We start from the raw sequence: 25,616 nt of genomic DNA on the forward strand, positions 1-25,616 counted from the left end.
ATGGCGCACAGCTTCGCATAACCTCCATTTAGGCTCTCTTACGGCCGATATTTAGAGGCAACTGCACACGTGTTAAGATAAACACAATAGCATTGCAGTGTTCGATCAGAGCACTACAATCACCATAACCTCTCAGTGATAATATTCAATAGATTATAACCTACTTCTTGTTACAGTAAATCGTAATCTCACCAGTGACATGCAGAGAATAAGAAATTGATTATCCTCTAATTCTCATATCAACAGATATATCAACACCACAAGATTATTAAGAAATATAAAGATCATTTGTAATTTCAACAAGGTTAATAATTCCCATTGGAAATAAAGTAAAATAAATGAATTAAACAGCAATAATAAAGATATGTGTTAATTATTGAATCGATGCATTAACCCTTTACTTGCCCGGCAACCCCACACAACATCTAGTGGCATTTTGTTCTAAGTTGATTTTTGCACGTTTGGCTGACGAGTCAGATTGTGGAATTATTTTCCGAACAATGAGGTATATATATTAATTCTTCCACGCAATTACAAATAGATTTCATTATTCTGATTTTTTTTATATAGAGTCTGTATAGCAGATAAAGAAATTAATTATTTTATTTACAAAATGAAAGCTTAAACCTTTACAATAACGATACTAATACTTAAAATATATATATACAAAAAAATAAAGTGGAATAAATAGTGTTTATATTAAAACTTGTATTATAACAGTTAATTTGTTCCACATAAATTGATTAATTGGGAGATAATTATAATTAACCATAGGTTTTGCTTCATTGTTAAACGTGTGAAAATATAAATATATTAACTCGAAAAGATTGAAAATCTTGTAGTAATAAACATTATTTAATCGTAATTTTTCCATTAACAACGAATAAATTGCAAACGAAAATTACTATGTTGAATTTACTATATTAATTTAAAAAGATATTGATTTGGTCGGTAGTCTATATATTATATTATACAATAAATGTATGTTAAAAAAAATATAAACAATCATTATTTAATATTAAAATATAATATTTATTGTTGGTTATATATATATATATATATATATATATATATAGTCTTAAATATTAGATGAATAATAAATTGATATATATAGAATTTGATAATAAATATTAATAAAATCTATGTGCATAATTTACGAAGATCATTGGTCTTTAAGTAATTGAGTATTTTCTGTATCACTAAATGATTTGGACTTAAAAAGGGTACGGTGTTGGTCAACACTACAGCTCCATTTTCCATTAATTTCATCCTCTCCACTCCTATATCAAATCGTATTCTTAAACATTTATGATAAAATGGAAAAGTTTTTTCTAAATTAACTGCTTGGAATGACTGAATAAAATTTTTATTTCTTGCAAAAGAAGCAATTTTCGATGTGTTATCTTTTAAGATATTGAAAAATGATATGGCTCCAATAACTTTTATTTGCATCATAAAATTAAGTTCTTTTTGGCATTCTTTATAGTAAATTTGCATGTCTTTAAACTTTTGTATCACTTCTAGATAATAATCAGCTACATGCGAACCTTGACTTGTCATCCTTGCCAAATATTTCAAAATAAAGTTTCTAGATATAAGATCTTGTAAAACAACAGTTCTTTCCAAAATTGTAGACTGGTCACACGGTTTAATATTAATATCAGCTCCATATTGTAACAATATTCGCATTGCTTTATTTCTTTTAATGGATATTCTATGAGAATCCGTAAATACAGTATAAAGAGGTGTACGACCATATATATCTTGAATGTGTACATCAGCACCTCGCTTAAGCAGTAACCTCATAAAATTGACATTACAAAAAGCCGAAGCTACATGCAATGGCGTTATTCCTCTTTTATCTCTCACATTGATCATACCACCATGGTCTAAAATCATTTGAATAAATTCATTGCCATCGTTCATAAAAGTTGCTGCAGCATGTAAAGCCGTACATCCATTGCCATCCTCTTCCATTGGATTGACGCCATATTTTAAACTCATGCGTATTTGATGCATATCCTTTAAAAAAACTGCTTTGTTCAAAGGTAGCTCAATCAAATTATACCCTTTGAAAATTTGATAATCGCTGTACAACGGCGATTGTTGTAACATTATGCTATAGAATAACTTCCCATTGCAATGCAAAGTTTTGGCATGGTTCAAGTTACTTTCAAGCTGCTTGGCTGACATCAACAAATTGAATACTTCCGTCTTATCACCTTGATTATTTTTCAATGCTAACAGAAGAGCTTTTAGTATACAGCGATTCTCATTCACTTTAGCATAAAAGATTGGAGTGCGGCCATTTGAATTGGCGATGCATACATCAGCACCGACATTAAGTAGAAGCTTTACCACTTCAAGATGGTGAAAATAAACGGCTAACAAAAGCGGAGTATTGCCATCCTCGTCTACTGCGTCAACGTCGCACTGCGATTTAATAAGATATTTTGTGATATCAATGTTGCCTGATGCAGCCGATATGTGCAACAAAGTTCTATAGTAACCATCACGCACTTTTGAAATATTAACGTCCTCGAATAAAGACATCACAACATAATTGTTGTTATCCCTCAATGCCTTACAAATTATTTTTGAGTACACTTTTAGTTCTCCCTTTGTATCGAACTACATAATAAAATGGAGATATCATTTTATTAAAAATTAGAAGCTTATTAGATTCAGAAAAAGTTAAACCTCTAAATATCTTTTTCACTAATCGGATATTTTCAAATAATAATAAATAATGAATGACTACACATGATTTTTAAAATAAAAAATTACAATAAATTTTTCTTAATATTTCATTATTACAAAATTGCTAGTTTATTAAATCTTTAAACACATTTTATTTAATATTAAACTATATAAAATAACGTTATGGGCAATGTTGTACTGTATGAATTTGAATATCAAACATGGACATTTCTAAATTTCACATATTATTATTATAATTATTATTATTATATTTATAGATTATATATTATAATATTATAAAATCTTCAGATCGTATATATTATAGATATACACATCTATTTTTTAATTTACTTCCATGCTAAATAAATTTTACTACATACACATATTTTAATTTATATTTCAAATAATTTACTATTTAAACTTATTGGCAAAGTAAACAAAAATGTATTCTTACGTACCATTATTGGTTAATACGTTGATATATGATTTTTTAAAAGAGTCTTCAAACGTTAAATATTTCACAATTGAAATATTATTTGTGCAGTACAGCTTCATCCAGTCGCACTTTACGAATAACTAAACTTCAATTTGTTTTTGACGAAAATATAAGTACCGTTAAGCTAATATAAGGTTACATTTCTAAGAATTTACCCCTTACCCCACTTAACGCATAATGTAAAAGTTCCAAAATTGAAGAGTTTTCATACTAGATAATTGTTAATGCAGCTAGAATAATATTAATGTGATATAAAATTAATTCCATAAAATTAGTTATTTAGTATATTATACAAATTTATTTATATTATTTTTTATAACATTTTTTATATAAAACGAATAAATAATAATTATTATGTTATTAATATTCTGTACCTTACAGTAATTTAAAAGTTTTCTAAGAATAAATTGATATGTCATCTAAAAATTATGTAAATATTAATTTTAATATTAAAGTTTTTTTAAGTACACAAGATTTAATCTTTATTTTCTATTTATTAGTAGATAATAAAGGTTGATAATAAAAATATATTATTTAAACTAATGAAACAAAATCAAAGAAAAAGTTAAATAAAATAATCTAATTAAATTTTCGAGCACAATACAAATATTTTTAAATACTTTAAAAATAAAGTATATAGAATTTGTCTTTATTGTATAATGGGTATTTCATGAAAACAAAAATTCTCATTATTTCCATAAAGGCAACCAAAGAATAATACTTTTCTACTGTAAACGTAAAATTCTTGGTATTTTAGGTGTTAAATAACAGAATAAGAAATAAGTATAGAGCTGATTGTTACACAGTAGCTTGTCTTTGTTGATCTTCTACCCCTCGGTACGACTACCTGTAAAATACGGGTTCAGCGTTAGCATATACTATTAATCATTTAGAATATATTAAATAAATAAAAATATATCCATGAAATACTTAAATCACCAAGTAACCACCAATTATTAACAATAATATTGCTTTTCCAGAATAAAAATCTTGATGCACTTGTATTCTTCATTTTTACACAAAGATTAACAATTTATATAATAAAATTTCTTTTAAGTTTTTATAATTTTTGAAATTCAAGAAATAATATTTAAAAATATAATGTGCAATAATTAAAATTAAAAAATTAATATTAATTGTTATAATTTAGAATAATAAAACTATTTATAAAGCTATATCGATATAAATTCTACAACTTTTAGGCCTATGTATTTACCTTATTTATAAATTATTATTCTATATCTTGAAGGTATCAATTTTTATTAATTGAACACTTTCTAAATAAAAGTAGTTAAAGAATATAAAATCCTTTATATCATTATTATTTTAATAATGGTTTACTTTCTCAATAAGAACCGTATTTAGAATTTTAACTAAATTTATTATCAAATTTAAATGAAAAGAAATGATTTTTATATTATAATTGTACTTTATTTCATTCTTTTATTTTTTGAAATCTCTTAAAAATTTTAATGACAAAATCTTAAACTTTGTCAATACAATGTATTAAAAATGTTTCAATCATTCAGAGTATTTGATTAAAGCATAAGAAAAAAATTAAAACCCATTACATGACAGGAAAACAGTTCATAAATCATTTCATTCTAAACAAATTAAAAAAATTTTATTTTTATATAAACTATAAAAAACTAACTATGGACGGAATAAGTTTTGTATTTATTGATTTATTTGATATAGAACGATATGTTTAAATTTAATGCAAAAATGTCTTAGAATATAAAATTAAAGAAAAATGAAATATTTGCTTTTTAATCATGACAAATTTTATAATTTTTCGAAAGAAATTATTGTCATAGAAAAGCAAAGATTTATCTAGAGACTAAAATTTGAAAGACGAATGTCATAAATCGTTTCTGTTAACAAGAGTCTCACTTTAAAACATCCACCAATATGATTTCAAGTAAGTAAGAGATGAAGGGCGGTGTCAGGGTGTAGCTCGACGTGTGAATGAATTTTCTCTGTCCCCAATCAGATTACATTATATAACATAGATAACATATTCTATTTGGATTTATAAGTTTACAATAAAAGAAATTTTTTGGATTTATAAGTTTACAATAAAAGAAATTTTTTATAAATAAAATTTGATTTGAGTATTAAAAAATAATCATTATTAACTATACTTAATAACTTACACATATGAATAATTACGACTCATATTAAGATTTATAAAACTTAAGCATTTCAATCACAATCAATATTAAAATTGAATAAAAATGAGCATAATTTTATTTTTATAATATACAATTTGTGAAGTAGATGTTAATGAAAGCATGAAATTAATATTGATAAATGAGAATGTAGTCAATCATTATCAATTAATACTAGTTATCTGTTGAATATTAAATATTAGTAAAATTATTAGTAGTACTTTATATACATAATAATTTTTTAAAAATATTTTACAGCTATATATCCATGACGTTTTAATTATATACTATTATAATAAGAATAAAAACAAAGTAAATTTAATACCATATTTTAATCATCAATAGATTTAAAATAATAAACTATTGTGAATTTAGTAATAATTTCAATAAAGAAATAAATTTAATATGAAATTTCTATATAAAACTTCAAGTGAAATATATTTATAAATTAAAAAAATATAAAATAAAATTACATAATTCAATATACAATATATTGGAGAAAAAATAATTAAAAACTATAGAATTTAACAAAATATACTAGATATTATTTTTCACAGAATTAAGAATTTTATTATTATTTTATTACCAAACTTGGTAAAGAAAAAGTATTTTAAATATATTATTACAATTTAGATAACTGTACAGATTATTTTTAAAAATGTCCTAATATGTTTTTATTTTTAAAATATTATGATTTATGCTAATTATCCAATAATAGTTGAAATTTTTAAAAATAATTATGCATATGTTTAAGAAAAAAATTCCATTGAAAATAGGTTTATACCTATCAAAGTAATTCGTTAATAATGAAATCAGTGTCTGAAATCATAAAAAAATATTGATATGCCGGTAAATATAAAACAAGATAGTGCCTTATCGTTGTTAAAAATTTTAAAGAAATTCCACGATATTCTTCGTTTTATTAACCTTTTCAAGAAATGCAAGAGTATGTACGTCAAAAAATAGAATTTATGAAGCAAAGCATAAACACCGTCTAATTTTATCTTGTCGAATTTACAATACGATGGATATACAAGGACTTTACACATTTGTTTGTGCACTGAACAGTAAAAACGTTTAAAGGATCGCAATAACAAGCAAACGAAAATGTGGTGCTAAAAGTGTACAGTGTTTGAATTGAAGTGTTTTACTGCATAGCGAAAAATAAAATTATAAATCCTCGATAAAAAAGATAGGCTGAATCGCATCGTATTTGGATATTTCATATACAGTAGAATAAAAAACGTTGCTGAGCCGTAGATAATAAGCTTAAAATTTAGTATGCACGAGAGCTCGATATCCATAACAAAGTTTAAACAATTTTACTAAAATTTTATTCAAACCTTCAGAATATTATTTAAATATTCTTTAAATAGTGTGAAATTGCTTTTACATTTCTAATGGGTGCGAAAATCGCTCTGGTGAATTAAAATTATAATGAATTTATTAACACAGAAATACAAAATTTATTATTTGTCGTGAAGTGAGAAACCCTATTTCATATATTATTTGTTATTGGATATTAATTTCCTTAAAACTTTTACGACTCATAAATAGCAATTTTTGAATTATTTTCTTCAATTTTTTGAAAAATTGCCATTTTATTCACAAACTTCTAGAATCTTTCGTCATATTCTCGATTAAAAAATAAATAAATCAAATTCTAGTACTTAACAATTATAAATGAATTTAAAGCTTTTCATCATACAAAACTTTTTCACAACAAAAAAACTTACTATCGCATGTTAAATCTATTTAAAACTTGAAAATACTGTATAACTTTTATAATGAGGTCATTTATATTAATAATATATTATTAGTCAGATTTGTAACATTTATTCACGTATAATATGAAAATATATTAATTTAATATATAAAATTATATAAAATTTATATAAAATACAGAAATTCACTTTGGTTTAAAAAAAAGTGATTAAATATTACTTCAGTCTTACGTAAGCATTCATCTTAATAATATAATAAAATTAATATTATTTATAATCAATTATAAAAAGATATACAATTTAAACATTTTTAACAAAAATAATTATAATTAGTGAAAAAACCTCGTTATTTCTGTTCTATTTATTCTGAATCCTTACTTATTGCATCATTAAAACCACAAAGTTAGTGACAGATTTTCAGTTTCTAAGTCTTTTAGTACCTTGATTTTTTTAACGATTCTATGAATTACTTTTTTTTTTAAAGAAATAGCTTTTTATTACTTTTCAAATTAAGTATAAAATCTCAAAAAAAATCAAGGTACTGAAAGACTTAGAAACTAAAAAACTGTCACTAACTTTGTGGTTTTAATGATGCAATAAGTAAGGATTCATAATTATAAATTATGTATAAATTATATAAATTATTCATCATTATAAATTTGTATATCATCAATTCTTAAATAAATAAAAAATTTTTATTTTTATTTTAAGCTTCAATTTCAAACTATATTTCATTATAAATAGAAAATACAAAAATTATCTATTATAAATCGCATAAATTCAAATATGATAAATGGCTATTATAATTAATTAAATGCAAATACTCAACTCACTATACTAAACCATACTAAACTATAGATTACTGTAATAAATCGTTAATAACTACTTCCGTTTTATTTGAATGAAATAAATACGAATTCAGAAAAAAAATCAATTTTATTTTGAAATAAGTTTGTTATTTCAAAATTATGCAACATAATGTTTTTATTCATTTGATTGATTATTTTAATAATATTACATAAATTTATAAAGGCAAAATATTTTTAAAGTTACATCTACTTTATTGATTATTTACATTAATTAAACACTAAGTGTAAGAAAATATAAATATATAATTATCGTATATAATTGTCTGTTTTAGTCTTTTTTCGGACTTAAGAAGTTTAGCAGGAACAACCTTAATGAATTTGCTGGCAGCTCTTTTCATGGTGCAACTTTTATTTATTGTTGGAGTTGGCGGTGTTCAGGTGAGAAAAACTATCTTATACGTAATTTTTATTCAATATTTATTGAATAACGTATGTCTAGCTTATAAATAATAAATAAGTTAAAAAACTTAAAAAAAAATTACATTTATATGGCTTATGTCACTATTTAATTGCAATAACATACTATGTAATAATGCAATATAATTATCAATAGAATATTGTAATGAAGCTGAAAAGAACTTCTCTATATAAGATATCAAAATCGCTTATTTTTTTATACTTATTCTATACTATATGGTTTCATGTACATCTATAAAGAATTTGAAAATTTCCAGCAATTGCTAATATCGATGTACCTAACATAATGATTTCTCATAATATACAAATACTACTTCAAAATAAATTTATTATATTCTGTTTTATATCTGACCCAAATAAAAATATTAAAATGATATTTATCTTTTCATTCATAATTTAAAGATTCTAAATTACTACAAAATTATAAATTGAACTAATAATGGGTAAAAAATATGTACATAAATATTAAAAATATAAGAATAAATTAAACTTATAGTTTGAATTTAAATAATAATTAAACAAGTAAAAATAAATATTTGAAGACAACATAAAAAATCTAGTTTATAAGTACAAAATATTCGATATATATTTTATTATTAAACTGTGAGTTTATTTAAGAAATAAAATTGAATGAATGTAAATAAAAATAAATATAACGTGCATTGTAAAATACATTTCATTTACTTAGGTATATATTAAATTACATACTTTACAAGTAAATTATATATAAAATATAATAGGAAAAACTATAAATTTACTTAATCGCCCATTTTGTAAAATTTTAAAAATAACTGCATCTATTACTAATTTTAAAAATTTTATAAAATTGAGTAATAATTATATATAGTAATTTATGCCTTATTAAAATAAAAATAATTTAAATAAAGTATAATGGAAATATCTTAAATTATAAAATATTTTTTAAGAACATTGTTAACTCTATTAAGTCATTAGGTAATTTTAAATATTTGGATATATAATTTAAATCAATTATTTCTAAAAAAAGAAAAGATTAAACATTTAGTTTTAAATATAATTAGAAATATAATTTGATCATACACTATGACAGACATTTTATAATAAGGGATAGCAAAATAGTGTTAATAAGAAAAATAGAGTGAAAATTCTGAGTTAAAAAACTGCCCAAATTATTAACACTTTTCAAGCATACATATACATTAATTTCAATAAATATTCAAAATACATATAAATATCAACATGATAACAAATTAAATTTATTTTTAACACCATCATAATTTAATAAACGTTTTTAGTATTGAAAAACAGTAGAGTGTTAACACGATTGCTTTCGTTAAGACAATAAATAAAATCTTTATACAACTCGGTAAAATAGATAGTTCGTTATTCCTCATGGGCCTTAGAAGGCCTTGAATGTCATTAAATTATCTACATAGGATAAGCATTAACGTAGTGTCAAAATAGATGTCGATAACATTCTATATACGTGATTCTATCAGAACAGTAAACTCATGATTGAATAAGTTAAAAGAGGATAAATAAATACCAAGAGAAACAAAAAAATAAATAAATTGAGTATAATAAAAATATATAATGTTTAACGTCAATTTTCGAGCAAATTTGATAATTTTTATATATTTAACTAAAATAAAAGTAACAGTATATAAAAATATTTAAAATTTTTAAAGAAACTTTTAAATAAACATTTCTCTTATGGTATATTTAAGATTATAATTCAGTACTGTTTTAATTAATTACAAAAAAATCTATTTATTGTAAATAAGTTGAAATTTATAAAAAAAATAAATTAAATATCATCTTGGTTTTAATTTATAATAACATATATTTTTAAATAAAAAGTACTGCTATATGTATAAATAAAATTATAATATGTAAATTATAATTTAAATAATAACAGTGTAGAAAATAGTTTAAAGTAAAAATTTTAATATAAAGTAATAATAATATAACAAATGACTTTCGTAAGATTTGAAAAATTTAAAAATACTTTAAAGTTTTCTCTCGAAAAAATAGTCATTAAATTATTTGTATCTTTAAAATATGAAATTGCTAGATTATTTTCATATTCACATTATTTTTAAATAATAACTTTAACATTATATAACACTGCAAATAATATCTAAAATAAGATTCAAGATGAAAATAAATTTTATATTAACTCAGTAAATAATAGATAAAAAAAGTTTCATTATAAAATTGAAAATTATAGATCTCAATTTAGAAATGTACAATAAGGTTCTAAAAATATCTCATTATAGCATTGCTATAATTTAAATATTCAAATTTGCGTGAGTAATTTTTAAATTTGCACATTTTGTAAATTATGTAAAGAAAATGTTTTATTAACTTATGCAAACAGCCATATGGACATAAAATAAAATGAGAAGGTATGTTGACAAAAAATTTCTGTGAATCGAAATATAATTTACTAATTAAAATTGACAAACATTTTACTTGATAGCTTAATGTACGTTTCTACATTAGAAGTTGGCATAACCTGCGTACTTCTAATGTAAAAAATATATAGATATTTGATATATATACGACTATTATTTAAAATAAAAATTAATAGTCAGCAATTAAGCAAATCAATAATATTTATTATTTTATTCTAACTTTAAATAATACTATTTTAATACTATAAAAAAAATTTAATGTAAATATGTATAAATATCCAGATAAACACGTAAATTAACCTATTTATATATGTAAATGTATTTTAGACTTGTTTATATTATAATTGTATTAATCTATATATATGTAGTATACAAAAATAGATGAATGCATACAATTTCATTACTTGTAGCTAAAATTTTACATCCTTTAAATAAAGTTGATATTTCCGAATATTTTATTCGTCCGGGCAGGATTCAGATATATGTAGATACATTCAGATACGATGTAAAAATCTCTATTTACTTCATTTTTAACTAACATCATTTTTAAGCACTTGATTTGTAAGTACTCAGAATATTTCGAGTATTCAGAAATGAATAGTTCCGAGAAGAATACATGAAGCCGCACATCACTTGAGGGCAAATACATAACACTCTAAATGTTAGGGGTCAAGGAATTCCAATCTCTGATAATATAGTTGGTAGTGTTTGAACGATTTACGGTATCCGCCGTGTGGTGAGAGATGAGCCAGTAATTAACTATTTTAAATTTTCCAGCTGCCTTCTGCATATAGGGATAAAATCAATAAATCGTCTAATCGTAAAATTAAATAATTTTGTTGCTCTATGAAATTGTATATTAACTTAAAAGATTTAACTGTACTTTTTTTTAATTGTCGTTATAGTTTTCAAAATATATTACTTAAAAAAATCTTAATTAAATTATTTTATTATAAACAATTAATCAACAAAATTGTTTTACGAAAATATTATTTTCTAAATTATTTATTTTTCACGGCTAACATCGGAAATTGTTTTACTTATCATTTCAACTATTCGTACATAAATGACAAAGATTCTTACATAAAAGACAAATCTTGAAGAAAAAAACTGATTTGATGATGACAGACTTACTGAATTGATGACAGAATTGAATACGGAATCTACAATAAAATTTTTTACTCTTTTAGCCTTACTTTTAGATAAAAAAGAAATATACAAGAAATCTTTTCATTTTGATAAAAAATGAAAGGTAATTCATTTATACTTACTTATTTTGTGATAATGTTGCTGTTGTCTAATAAATGTATATAATTATTACATAATCTTTTCTATGTGTAATATAAATCGAAAATAATTAATCGACTTTATTCATTATAAATAAGTAAATAAAAAAGTAAACTTAATGTTAGTAATTCAAATTATAAATAATTTTTGTATAATATTTTCTGATTTTAATCACATTTTATATAGAATGTAAAAATAGAAACCACTTAATAAAAATACCAAATTCAAATCTCTTTAGTTGATAAACTTTCGCTACAACAGTTCTAGAATGACATAAAAGTCATCTATTGTTCAAATTTTAATATCTATAGGTATTATGATTGAAAATAAAAAAGCACAAATATGCGTTCGCGAAATTCACGTATAACTTCCTGCTATCCTTTATCGAAAACAAATAAACAATTCTAACGATGAAACATAATTTGAAATAATTTACCATATAAAGATCTTATACACTCAAATATATAAATTATTTTGTATAACTATCTATAATAATACATTGCGAATAATTCATTTTACTTAAATTTTTCTTTTAATACTAATTAAGCTATCAATAAATTGAATTTGATCTCTTAGGAATGCAATGAAATTTATTTCAAAATTTAGGCGATGCTTACCGGGTAATTCCATAATTCAAAATTGCCGTTTTTAGTACGGATATTTTGTGAAAATGACGAAAAATTTTTTTAATAATAACAGTTGATAATATGATATAATTTCATAGTATTTCTCATTATAATAAAAAAATTAGTTTGGAGCAACATGATAGAAAAGTAAAACCCAAGACACACGGCTCACACCCCGATCGAACACACAGGCATAAACCTCGATAAAATGAAACTGCAAGGGCGGACTTTTAAAATTAAAAAGAAAAGGAGCAGCTGGCTCACATTCAGAGAGAAAAAGCAAGAAAGAAGTTGGACAAGGGAGTGGAAAACTAGTTTTGGATTAATAACGGTAACATGTTGCCCATATATAATACATATATTCACAGCCGCGCTATAAGAAATAGAAAAAAATAAAGGAAGACAAAGAGCTAGTAAGCCTCATTAGAGACTCGTTATTCATGCGTTATAATAATTATTATTTATTTTACTTATATAAATTTATGTACCTTTTTAATATATTGTTAAATAATAAATCCTTCTCGCAAACCATTTTATTTGCTGCAAAATTTGTTTCAATTGTCGCCGAAACGGAAGCATTTGTACTCACTTTGACTTCAAATTATGAAATTAACAAATGTAATATTTTTAAATGATATACCACTTGAGTTAAAAACACTTGACTATTCCTCAACAAAATCAACAACAAATAAAAAATTAATGAAAAGCTATAAGAAGTTACATAGTGTTAAAGAAAAACTGACTTTCTGCGCAATATATCTGATATTGGCTTCGCATCAATAAAATATTATTATAAATCACAAGAAATCCTTTCGTCCCACGTATAATGAGTTATATTTTAAATATACTTTTATTATTTCCATGATTAATAAAAAAAGAAATAATCACCGTGTAAATATTGTAAATGAAATGAAATATATATTAAAAATATTTTAAACTGGATTCATTTTTTGTAGATTAAATCATTGTTATAATATAAAATATTACAAATAAAATATAAAAAATATAACGGACTTTTAAATTTGATAATAGAGCAGTACTATACTTTTGTAATCAAATGTTCAGAACATCATTTGTTATAGTATTTACCATAGATAATGAATTTATAATTGTTACAATTATTTTTTATATGGGTATACATACGTAAATGATTTTTTACAAAAATAAAAACTGAAAAATTGAATATTTGATAATAAATTGCAAATTTCTTTTTATATGTATTTTTATATATTTTATGGAATTTGTTTCATATGAATTTTATATAATTAATATTTGATACATTAATATAATATATATATATATATATATAATTAATTAGATACTTAATAAAATTATTGAAAAATTATATTTTTCATATATAATATGTAATATACTTTTATGATTAAATGATTAACTTTTATATAAATTTATATCACAATATAAATCTCATTTTACTGATACTTTTATAAAAGCTTTATTAATTTTAAACAGTATAATAGTGGATTAATCTTCTGTTTTTATAATCATATATTTCAAAGCTACGCTAACATTAGTTGTGTAATTAGGCTTTTGCTTTTCATTTCACGTACATAATTATATTTTGTAGAATTAATATGTATTTGAAAAGCAATTATACGTTTAAAAGCTATTGTAGTTCTATTACATTTTCCATGAAAACATCAAATTTACTAACAGATAATTTGAGAAAATGTTGAGAAACTCATATAGGTAGCATTTAATATCGATGACAATATATAAATTCAATCCTTACAATTAACGTAAACTAAAATTAATGAGTGAGTAATTACGTTATGTATCAACTATCATTCGTGTTTTAAATTAAATTTTTCAAACTTTAATTCAAGAAGGATAGTAATACTTCTACGAATTTCGATAATATTATTGTCAAATGAAAACTTAGATCAAAGAAACTCGAATGCAATATCCTACACAAATTAATTACGAAAGAAAAATGTTGTTTCATCAATACTTTTGATATTGCATGTAAAAAATTCTTTTGATGTTTCATGATGAAATTTATTGAACTTTATTTTCAATTCGATTCAATATTTTTAAGTTTATTTTCTATTGTTTATTGCAGTGAGAGGTTCTTCAGTAAATTTGGAAATGTATTTATGTACTATGTAAATTTTAAGTAAATTTATACTACCTATAATTATTTGTAAAATACAAAATATTTTCAAATAAAAAATTTTCTACAAAATATCGAAAATACAAAGTTCTGAATTATGTTCACATTAATATTAAATTAATAACATAAATATTAAATATATATTAACATCATAAATTACCCTTGAATAAGCAGCATTAAAAATTCTAACTTTAACGTTATATTGCGGTTTTAATAATGTACAATGATGTTAAAATGTAATATTATTAATTCTCTTGCGCTTCAAATTTCAGAGAAATATAGATAATTATTTTTACTTAAATTATTAATATATAAATATATAATAATATATAATGTATTATTATATAAACTACTAGTTTTCAAAAAAATGTATGTAAAAAATTTATTATTAAAAATTGTTTTAATAAAATGTTTAAAATATTTACAAATTACAAAAGCACGAGTGTATGTACTAATATTAGACAAATTGTATTTAACCCACTTTTTTATTTAATAATAAAAAAAAAGTACTAAAACTAATGAAAGTTAATAATAAAAGACTGTTTAATACAAACTTTCTTATAAAAGTTGAGCTAGATGAAAAGACTTTTTTAATATTTTATTTAATATTTATTTTTTCCTTTGTTACTATCTTATTTTTATAAATCACTAGTACATGTTTTCTATTTATATATTTTACTTAATAATTTACTTTCATTTTTATTAAAAAATGAATTATATGCTCTTAAACTATCGTTATATTTGCATATCCTATAATAATTAATCAAGAAAATATTAGTTAAACTATGTTATTATGTAAGTAAATTTATGTTTATATATTTTCTCTGGAAATATAAGTTTCCTTTATACAATTTATATAAAAAGTCTTATGTATAATACGTTTTATAAATAAATATATTGTAATTACTTTAAAATAGATTTAAAAAAAAAAATAAAAATAATGATGTTATAATTTATTTGTTTTATTCAATGAAATACACTATGAGGAAATTGTTTAACGTTTCAAGGATTTTTATTAAATTAAATAAATCAATACTCAATGTCTAAAAATAATATGTTATCGTGGTGCAAAGATTTTAATAGTACGTGATTTAATATTACAATTGATATCCAAGGATGTATACATTTTCATAAATAGATTATACATAAATACATTGATACATAGTACAATAGACTTCATAAAAAATTTGATTTGCATTGTATACTAAACGGAAACATGTTTTAAGAAATCATGTAACATGATATATATATATATAAAATATATATATACCAGCTATTATATCTTATAAAAGTCAATACCTACATAAATTTTATAATGTACTATAATATTTTAACAAATTGAAATAAATCTACCACATTTTATGTTTAAAATTAAATTCATTACTTTATGTTTATATAACTACTATTAGATGAATATTAAATTAATAAAAGAATTATTTATTTTTAAATATAGTTTAAGGGATATTAAATATATTTATAAATATATATATATATATATATATATATTTATTATTCTTCTAATTATAAATACAAGTATAAGTCGAATTAAATATGTTTCGCTTACATATTTTCTTAAAAAAATTAATTACCGTTAAATTTCTCTAGGAAAGTAACTATGTCGAATTGAGCTAAATACTCAAAAAGAATAAAACTAATAACGTCATAAGTTATTTGTGTATTTATGTAATTAATATTTATAAAATTTTAAATTTTCTTTTAATTCGAAAATAAATACAGTGCTTATAATATTAAAATAATTTATAATATATAAATTAAATATTTTAATTAATATATAAAAGTATAGTATGTATACTATTAAGGTAATTTATAATATATTAATATTGAAAGAACTTGATGAAATATTTTAACTATTATAGAATAAAGTTTACATTTAACAAATTTTATACTTATTAGTGAAAAAATTCAATAAAATTTTATTATATTCTTCGATAGCTAAACACGTTATAAACTCAAACTCTACAAATATAAAATATTCCAAGATATATTTGATAAGATTAAATACTATATAACATGTAAACATTAAATTATATTTCGTTTTATAAACAAAAGTAATACTCTATTCTCACACCTCACATATAAAATATTTGTTTATACTTTCTCTGTTTTTTATCGTATTCATAAAGGCAGCTTAAACATCCTTTGCGGAAGTAAATCTTTTCTACCACTGCCTATTACATATTCCCTTATGCCCACATATCTTATCACTTTTCAATAAGCAATGGAACGAAACTGAAAGGGGACGGATAAAAGAAAATCAAAAGCGGGTAAATGATATTCATTGAAAATCTTGTGAAGGGAGCAATGGGGCCATGAATGCTAGTAGTACATTGATTCTGGAAGACATCCAAGGAATAAGAACAGGCAAGCCTTTGTGTAATGACGACAATCAGGAAAAAAGAACGTGTTTCTCTACATTTGTTTACTTTGTAATATATTGTTTATTTTTTTTAAATTATATATCAGAGACTCATTAAAATAAATTATTCAAGTTGTAACTTGAATTAATTGAAAAAGTATAAAAGTAATAAGTTCTCAAAGTATAAACTTAAGTAAATATTGATTAAAAATATTAAGTTATTAATTGAATTTAGAATTCTAAAAGATTTATTTTCAAAAGACATATGTAATAAACAAATTACAATTCAAAATCAAGCTGAGATTTACCTTATCTATCAAAAGTAGATAATTCATTATTCACTATGGAATGAAAGTTTGTGAGATGTTACTAGTTTTATATTGATGTATATGACATTATACAGGCATCATTATTTACAATGTGATTACAATGTGAGAACGAAGGAAAAGCGAATGAATAAAGTTTCCAATTTAATTCATCAAAAAAGTGAAAGATATTTAGTATAACTTTCATTCGAGTAAAGTCCATGCCATTTTCCAAGGTTGTGGGTTTCCACGGAAATGAATATTCCATTCCAATTTTTTCATCATTTGCTTTTAAAATACAGTTTCTTATATAAATTAATTTTTTTTATATTTGTTTCTAATTAATTTATGAAAATTAATTTTTTATATATTTATATATTTTATATATTTTATATATTTATATATTTATTAAGTATAGCAAAACTACTTTGGAAATAAATTTTATAGAAAAATAAATAATTTTATAATATTATTAATAAATTAATGAAGCTAGTAATTTACTGAACTTTATTATGCATCTCATAATTAAAGAAATATATCATACCGAATCGAGAAGTATCATTAAATTTTATTGGAATTCCATTCATTCTGAGTGAAGTAACGCCTCTATAACAAAAAATTCCTTCTGTTAGATTTCACATATCAATATTGACCTGTCTTAATAATTTTAAAGAATTCCAAGCATTGACCACAGCTAAGATAATTATTTCATTTATAGCTACAGTTATAACAACTAAACTTATATCTAAGGCAACTACCATTTCACATTAACATTAGAAAATTATTTAGAGAATATCTAGAAATTGAAATTTAATTTCATATCATACACTATAATGTATAACAGCAAATAAAATTCAAATAATTCATCTTCATAATAAACGTATGCGTATAGAATGAAATTCTTGTTATATACTGTTTCAGCTGTAAGAAATGTTTGATAATGATATTTCGAAGATATTTTGAATATTAAATTTCATTGAATATAATTAGTCCTTATGAGCGTGCTTTTATTATAATGAAGGTGATCTTTATTAATGTACCTATAAAATGATACTTTATTCGCTTAACTACAATAGTTCATATTATATTTTCATTATAATTTTAATATATACTGCATGTTCAGATAGAATATTTCAGTGGTTATTCAAGTGGTAAATTTCATTTAGAATACTATTAAATAAAAAATATCCATAACATAAACAATAATTCATTGTGAAATATGAGGATTTGTAAAGAAATTTCATTTTTAAGAATTTAGTTATAATAACTTTGTAAATACGTAGTTTAATTATAATCAATAACTTTTAATATTTATGTAAAATTATTTGTGTATTTATTATATAAGAATTAAAATTTTATTATATTGCAGTTGACTTTTTATAGATTTTATTATTGAATAGTCTAATGAGCAATACAATTTAATGTATGATCACATACGCCTGTGCATTTGTATACTTTATATATAAATATATAATATATTGTATAATAAAATTATTAATTTGATTTTTTGTCGATTTGTCTGGAACTATAAACATAAAATTGACAGTAAAAATAAGAGAACAACCAAGAAACTGGAAAAATAAATAATTAGGATGAATTAATGATTATGAAAAAATTTTGATGATGAAAAAATTAATGATGATGAAAAAATTTTCTTAAATGATTAAGAAAATATTATTAAAATCTATTACTTTATATATTATGCATAAATTATTTATTAAAATAACCGCTTTAATTTTTGTGCTCACTTGAATAAGATTTAGAATTTTCTACAATTTAGAAAAATATTTGCAGATTGTATGTAAGTATAAATTTAAAGATAGTAAGTGTAATCGTTGTATAAACATAATTTGTATTTGCTTATGAAATTAATAATTTATATACAAGTTTACAAGGAGTGTAGTTTAATTATAAAGTCAATACTAAAATAGGATAAACAAGAAAGTCTTATTCCCTATAACACTTAAAATGAAGATGAAAACCCGAAATTACCAAAATTACAAACTGTAATATATGTGATGTTTTTGGTTAACATAAATAACGAACTAAAAACACGTCGACAGCAACATTGATAACTAATTTGAAAATAATAACTTTACTTATTAAACTTTTTAATGTCCTGTTATGGCATGTAAATGTAATCTTGTCTAATGATTTTTTTAAAGATATTGGTTTTGTCATGTCCTAAACGTATAATGCAGATGTACCAGCGTAATATAGTACTTCTAAATGCTGATAAATTCATAATAAACAATTTATACATTTAAGATCATAGCTACCTAGAAGCGTACTTATTTTATTTTTAAATGTAATATTTTCTTTATCTTTTTAATTGATACATTATACGTCTTATCTCCTTAATTAAATTATTAATTTTTTAAAACTATTTAGATGATTCATAGTTGTTTTATAAGTTTTATTTGTAGAGTGATTAAACATAGCAATATAATTTAATCATTAACAAATATTATTATTAAATCTTCATATAAAAAATAAATTTATAAAATAATGAAAATTTTGTCTATTAAGTTCAAGCATTATTTTAATAGGGACTTTTAAAAATTTGAAAATTAAAATGAATTTTAATGATTTACTAATTATCATATGAGTATTCACTTAAAAAAATTTATTTATAAAAAAAATATATAACAATTATCACATACGTGAATTCAGAATTTTATTAATAATATTATACATAATTGTCACATTTAATTTTAAATAAAAAATTTTTTTTAAATTATTGATTTTTAATGTTTAACAACACTATTAACTTTAAGCAAAGTCTCTATAAATGAATCAGTTTTTCAATTATAATCTAATCTATAACTATATTGCAAAGATAGTAATTTTACATTTAAATGAGAAAGCACGGTGATCAATATTTCAAAGATACCACGAAAGTAATTATTAATTAAATGAGTAATATTCAAAGCTATTGAAACCTTAATGAATTAATTAAGATGTAAATTATCTTTAGATGTGAAATACTTAAAAACTAAGTCAATTAATTTTAATTATATAATTTTAAATAAACTAATTTGACTAAAGCAATATTATTATAATTTAAATTAATATTATTAATATATTTAATAATTATTAATATAATTCAAATTAAAAAATATTATTTAAATTACAATTTAAATAAACTAATTTGACTAAAGCAATATAATTATAATTCAAATCCATACATCAGTGTATCCATATATCATTGTATCCATATATCATTGTATCCATATATCAGTGTATTTTTTCTTGCTATTTTCATTATTTAATATTTTGTTATTGAAATATACATCAAACAAAATCAATATGATATTTGATTTTACAAACTCATTTCATAGTTAAAATTTCTAATTTAATCTCATTATATTTGATTTTACAAAATTTACTTTTTTTTTGTATTAAAATTTTATACTGTTGATAAAGTAACTTATTTATTATTTCTTAGCTTAAAACGTTTAAACATAGAAAATAAGCAAATTTATCATCTTTTAAAGTTTCATTCTTAAAAAATAAAAGTCTGAAAATTGATTTCAATGCAAGTATTATTTTACTTATATTAATGTTTATAAAAAAAACTTCTTATTTATAACGTAGGAAAAAGTGATATGTTTCATTTCATTATGAAATATGAAAATTATTAAATAATAGAGATCATTGATTTTATACACATATAGAATTAATTAATTAATTAATTCTGTAGACTGCTTTTTTTATTTTTAACAAAACAATTTTAGCTGATAAACATGTTTCCGTTTAATTATTAAGATTATTTTATTTAATTACTGAAATAATTTGTTACATTAAAATGTAAAACGAGTGCAATAAAAATTTATTCAATAATCAAGTATGCAATATTTTTAATATTATAGGACGAATTGAAAAAAATGTAGAGCCATAGAAAATGCGGCTCGTCTTACCTTTTCACAAACACTGTTTTCTACGAATTGACTAAATTTTTTCTTTATTTTTTGTATTCAATAGTCATCAGTTCAATGGACTAGTCTCGTTACAACGAAGAATTCACGAGCGCAATAATGGTGAACGTCTTAAAGTTACTAAAGACTCCTACTTTGTCAATATCAAAAACCTTCTATTAGACTTTCTCAATGTGCTCTCTCTCTCTCTCTCTCTCTCTCTCTTTCTATCTATCTATCTATCTATCTATCTATTTATCTGCCTAGCTCTCTCTGTCTTTTACTATATTTATCTAAACCTCTTCTCCGTATCTAAGTGCCTCTATACGGCTATTTATACATTTTTCCATTTGCTGTTCATCATTTAATATTTCCATGATTATATTTTCACGTCATTAGCAGAATATCTGTCAGTGCTTATCAAGTATACTTATGTTTTTACTTCTCAGCTTATTATCAAAAAGTATTTTCTAATATGTGATTATTTAAACAAAATTGAAAAAAATGTAATACGATATTTTATAATAAAAAAAAATTGTTTAATCTTAAGAAATATTAATATATTATTGTTGATTTTTTATGCTTTTTACAATTCAAAAATTTGTTTCCTATAGGGATTCTTGATAATTCAAAATTAAAATCTGATATTTTGCATAAATATCGAAATCAAATTAAAAGATTAGCTTTATTAAATCAGCAATCGATTTGTTATTATAATCCAAATAAAATAAAAAATATTCTTATTGAACACTTATTTTATTACTATTATTTTTTTTTTATTTTCAAGCTTATAATATTACTTTTTTATTTTCATCTATAATTATATTTTTACTTTATTTTGTTCGACAAACCATTTTATAAACTATTTTATACATACTTTACTTTTCAATAATACGTAGGATTCGTAGAAAATGAACTTGATAAGCTATACCCAATGGCACTTTTAGTCTAACAATATTTATAGATAACAATGAAAATCAATATAAATTTAAAGCATATAATTTTTAATATTCGAAAAATTTCATATATAAAGGTTTCATTTTAAATAGTCGAATTATTAATTTATATTATTATTATTAATACTTTATACAATTAATTTCTATCCAAACTATTAACAAATTAACATTGTATATTATCTAAATATATTATTCATTTAGATAAACTCTCTGTATTTGCACGCGTGTGTGCAATTGAGATATAACGAGAGATGTAATGAATAATTTGATATTATGATATACAAAATTAGCAAACATTATCAGCGTGTTATTTAAATCATTCTAAAATTTATTTTTTATTTTTTATATGTATACTTTCTAATCGATATTTGCATTATATATATATAAATATACTTATATAAACATATATAAATATATATTTTTCTTCATAACTAAGGAAAAATATATAAGTTCAACATTATTGATTGTAGAATATATCTAAAAATTGTATCCTAAATATAATTAATATTTGAATCAAATATAATTCAAATATAATTCCATATATTTTCAATTCATAAGAATGAATATTATAAAAAATATAATTCTTTGTTAAATACCTTGATTTCAGCTGAAAATTAAAAATGAATTATATCTAATAAAATTCTTGTAATCTCTATTAAAATATTTCGTCATATGAATATTATCAAAAACAAAATATGTGATTATACAATAAAAAATACTATATAGGATTAGAAAATTCGATTATTTTCAGTACAAATTTTTAATCATAAAAAATATCATTGTTGAAACATAATTAATAAATTATATTATGTAGTTTAGCAGCCTTGCTATCGAAAATTTAAATCTTACATAAAAAAAGAAAATAGTAAAAGAGGTAATGAAATAGAAAAAACAAGAATCTTTTGAAATATATCAAAATTCGCAGAAAAAAAGGAAAAGCAGAGATATCAAGATTTTTATGAAAAATCGATTTAGAAGGTCTCCTACGTGAATGTGAACAATTGACGCGCTGATAACTTTTCCCATAAATTTTTGTATTCGCAATTTGAATCGCAAAAACTTTTGATATTTTATAAGTACAAATCGGAAATAGCATGCACATTATTACATTATTTATCCTAAAATTAAAAAATAACGTTGAACCAAATCACATTGACATGTATTATTGCCATTTTAGGACAGAATTATAAAGTATAGGAAAATAAAATAAGCAAGTTTTCTACTTTCTTTAAGATATAAATTTTAATTAATTTCAAGATTTTATTATAAATTTCCTAAAAATTACAGTAATATTTTTATTTTTAACACTATTATAAATTTATCAAATTATCCATTTCACCATAAAAATAATAAGTACGTTTCTTAATCGATTCGATTTTCAACGTATTAATAGTACAGATATATTTGTAGTGTATAGAGAAGGTGAAATTATTTAGTTGTTTGATGAATAAAAAAGATATTGGTGTCCTGATTACACATTTATTTTCTATGCTATATATTGTTAATATTGGATAGCGTACATTCTATGGAATTTGTTCTGCATTCATGTCACCATGTCTCTTCAATCTTCCTATTTCTAATTCTCTAAATAAGTCTTTATTCACTATTCTATTTTCATTCTTTCTCGTATCAATAAAAACTGTATATTTGATAAAAAAATCTTAGAACATTATTAATGTAATTAAGTAATAAAATTATATTCAAAATGAAAATAAATTAGTTAAATATAATTATTAAATTAAATATAAATAAACCTTTATTCACTGTAATTAGACCTTTTTTAAATCATTTAAGTATACATTAGTGCTTATAGACAAATCTATGGATAAAATTTTATTATTTAATGAGAATTCATTTACAATTACCGAGGGAGTTATTTTTTTTAACGCATTCGAGATATTAGTAGAAATAGGTTATCTTGGAATTTTATATACACTTTACAATAGTTTTAAGACTTTGATTTGGAGAAAGCTATATTTCTAACAATAATTAAATTTTAATAATTTAATACAGTACTCAAAAGAAAATAAGTTTAAAAATTTGATTTCTAATTGAACAGAATGTAAAATCATAATAGAAATTTTACTAATAAATATTTTGCATTTATATCTTTATTGTTATTAAATTCTTTCGTTATGCTTTAATAATTATAAAAATATTGTGATAAACGAATATATAATAAAGTATAAGAAATAAAATAATTATAGAATATAATATGAATTATCTTCATTTGAGCATTAATACTTACACGCGTGCATATATATAATATATATATATTTGTTGAATAATGATAATAATAATAAGTTCTATTATCAATATGATTGCATGCAGAAAACGATAGTGAGGAACTAAAATAAAAGCTAATAAAAGAACTGAACGAGAAAAGAAAACAAAAGTGTAGAAAATAAAACACAAAAGCTTAAAGTATTAAATTGTAAAGAAAAAAGTATTATAAAAACAGTTTAATAATGAGAGAATGTATATAATAGAATTTATTTGCTGTTTTTAAATTTTTATTAGAATAGTGATAAAAACAACAAAAAAAACATCATAATTCAATTTTTCCTTATAAATAATCAACCATTAATAAAAGTCTTTATTAATCGTCAATGCAATAAATGTTACTGCATCATATTAAGTATTTTTGAAATACACTAAAAAATATTTTTCAAGCTTTTTGTACTTTTAAATATGTAACTATAATCAGTTGTTGATTAATCAAGTAATCTTAGAATAGTACTTTCTGCGATGTGATTGCAGTAATTATTTAAAAGCGTAACAACTTTTTATTTGTACTCTTAAATAAATAACGAGAAAAAAAATATATAACACTATGAGAAATAATTTTTTGAAATTATTTATTCCAGAAATCCATTTAAAATACTAATCATATAGTATTGAGAAACATCTTTTCAGTAATATCTATTAATATATTCTCAAAGAAATTATTCGATTGTTAATTTTGTTATGCGAACAATCTCTCTCTCTCTCTCTCTCTCTTTCTGGCTCTCTCTTTCTCTCCCCTCGCTCTTTCTACATATATAATTACATTCATATTTTATGTTTTACACAAGATAAACAATTTTTATGATTTATAAAAAATCGAACTTTTCATAAATAATGTCAAAAGTATTTGTTTTGCATATCTGTTAGATACTTGCTTCAAGTGTCAAGTATTAAAATGGCGCCCATAAAAAAATTGATCATATATGTGGTATGTTCACATATGTGGTATGTTCATACA

At 21.6% G+C, this 25,616-nt stretch overlaps 1 protein-coding gene across 1 annotated transcript in view; it reads left to right on the forward strand.

Annotated features, from left to right (window-relative positions):
* Positions 1-25,616, forward strand: part of LOC105360626 (cadherin EGF LAG seven-pass G-type receptor 1) — a 106,663-nt gene that overhangs the window by 54,801 nt on the left and 26,246 nt on the right. The window contains exon 2 of the mRNA XM_011497581.1: positions 8,233-8,338. Coding sequence (XP_011495883.1) covers positions 8,233-8,338 — 106 coding nt within the window. The remainder of the gene's footprint in view (positions 1-8,232; positions 8,339-25,616) is intronic.

This window comes from Ceratosolen solmsi, unplaced genomic scaffold, assembly GCF_000503995.2.
Source record: "Ceratosolen solmsi marchali unplaced genomic scaffold, CerSol_1.0 scaffold47, whole genome shotgun sequence".
Classification (NCBI taxonomy): Eukaryota; Metazoa; Arthropoda; class Insecta; order Hymenoptera; family Agaonidae; genus Ceratosolen; species Ceratosolen solmsi.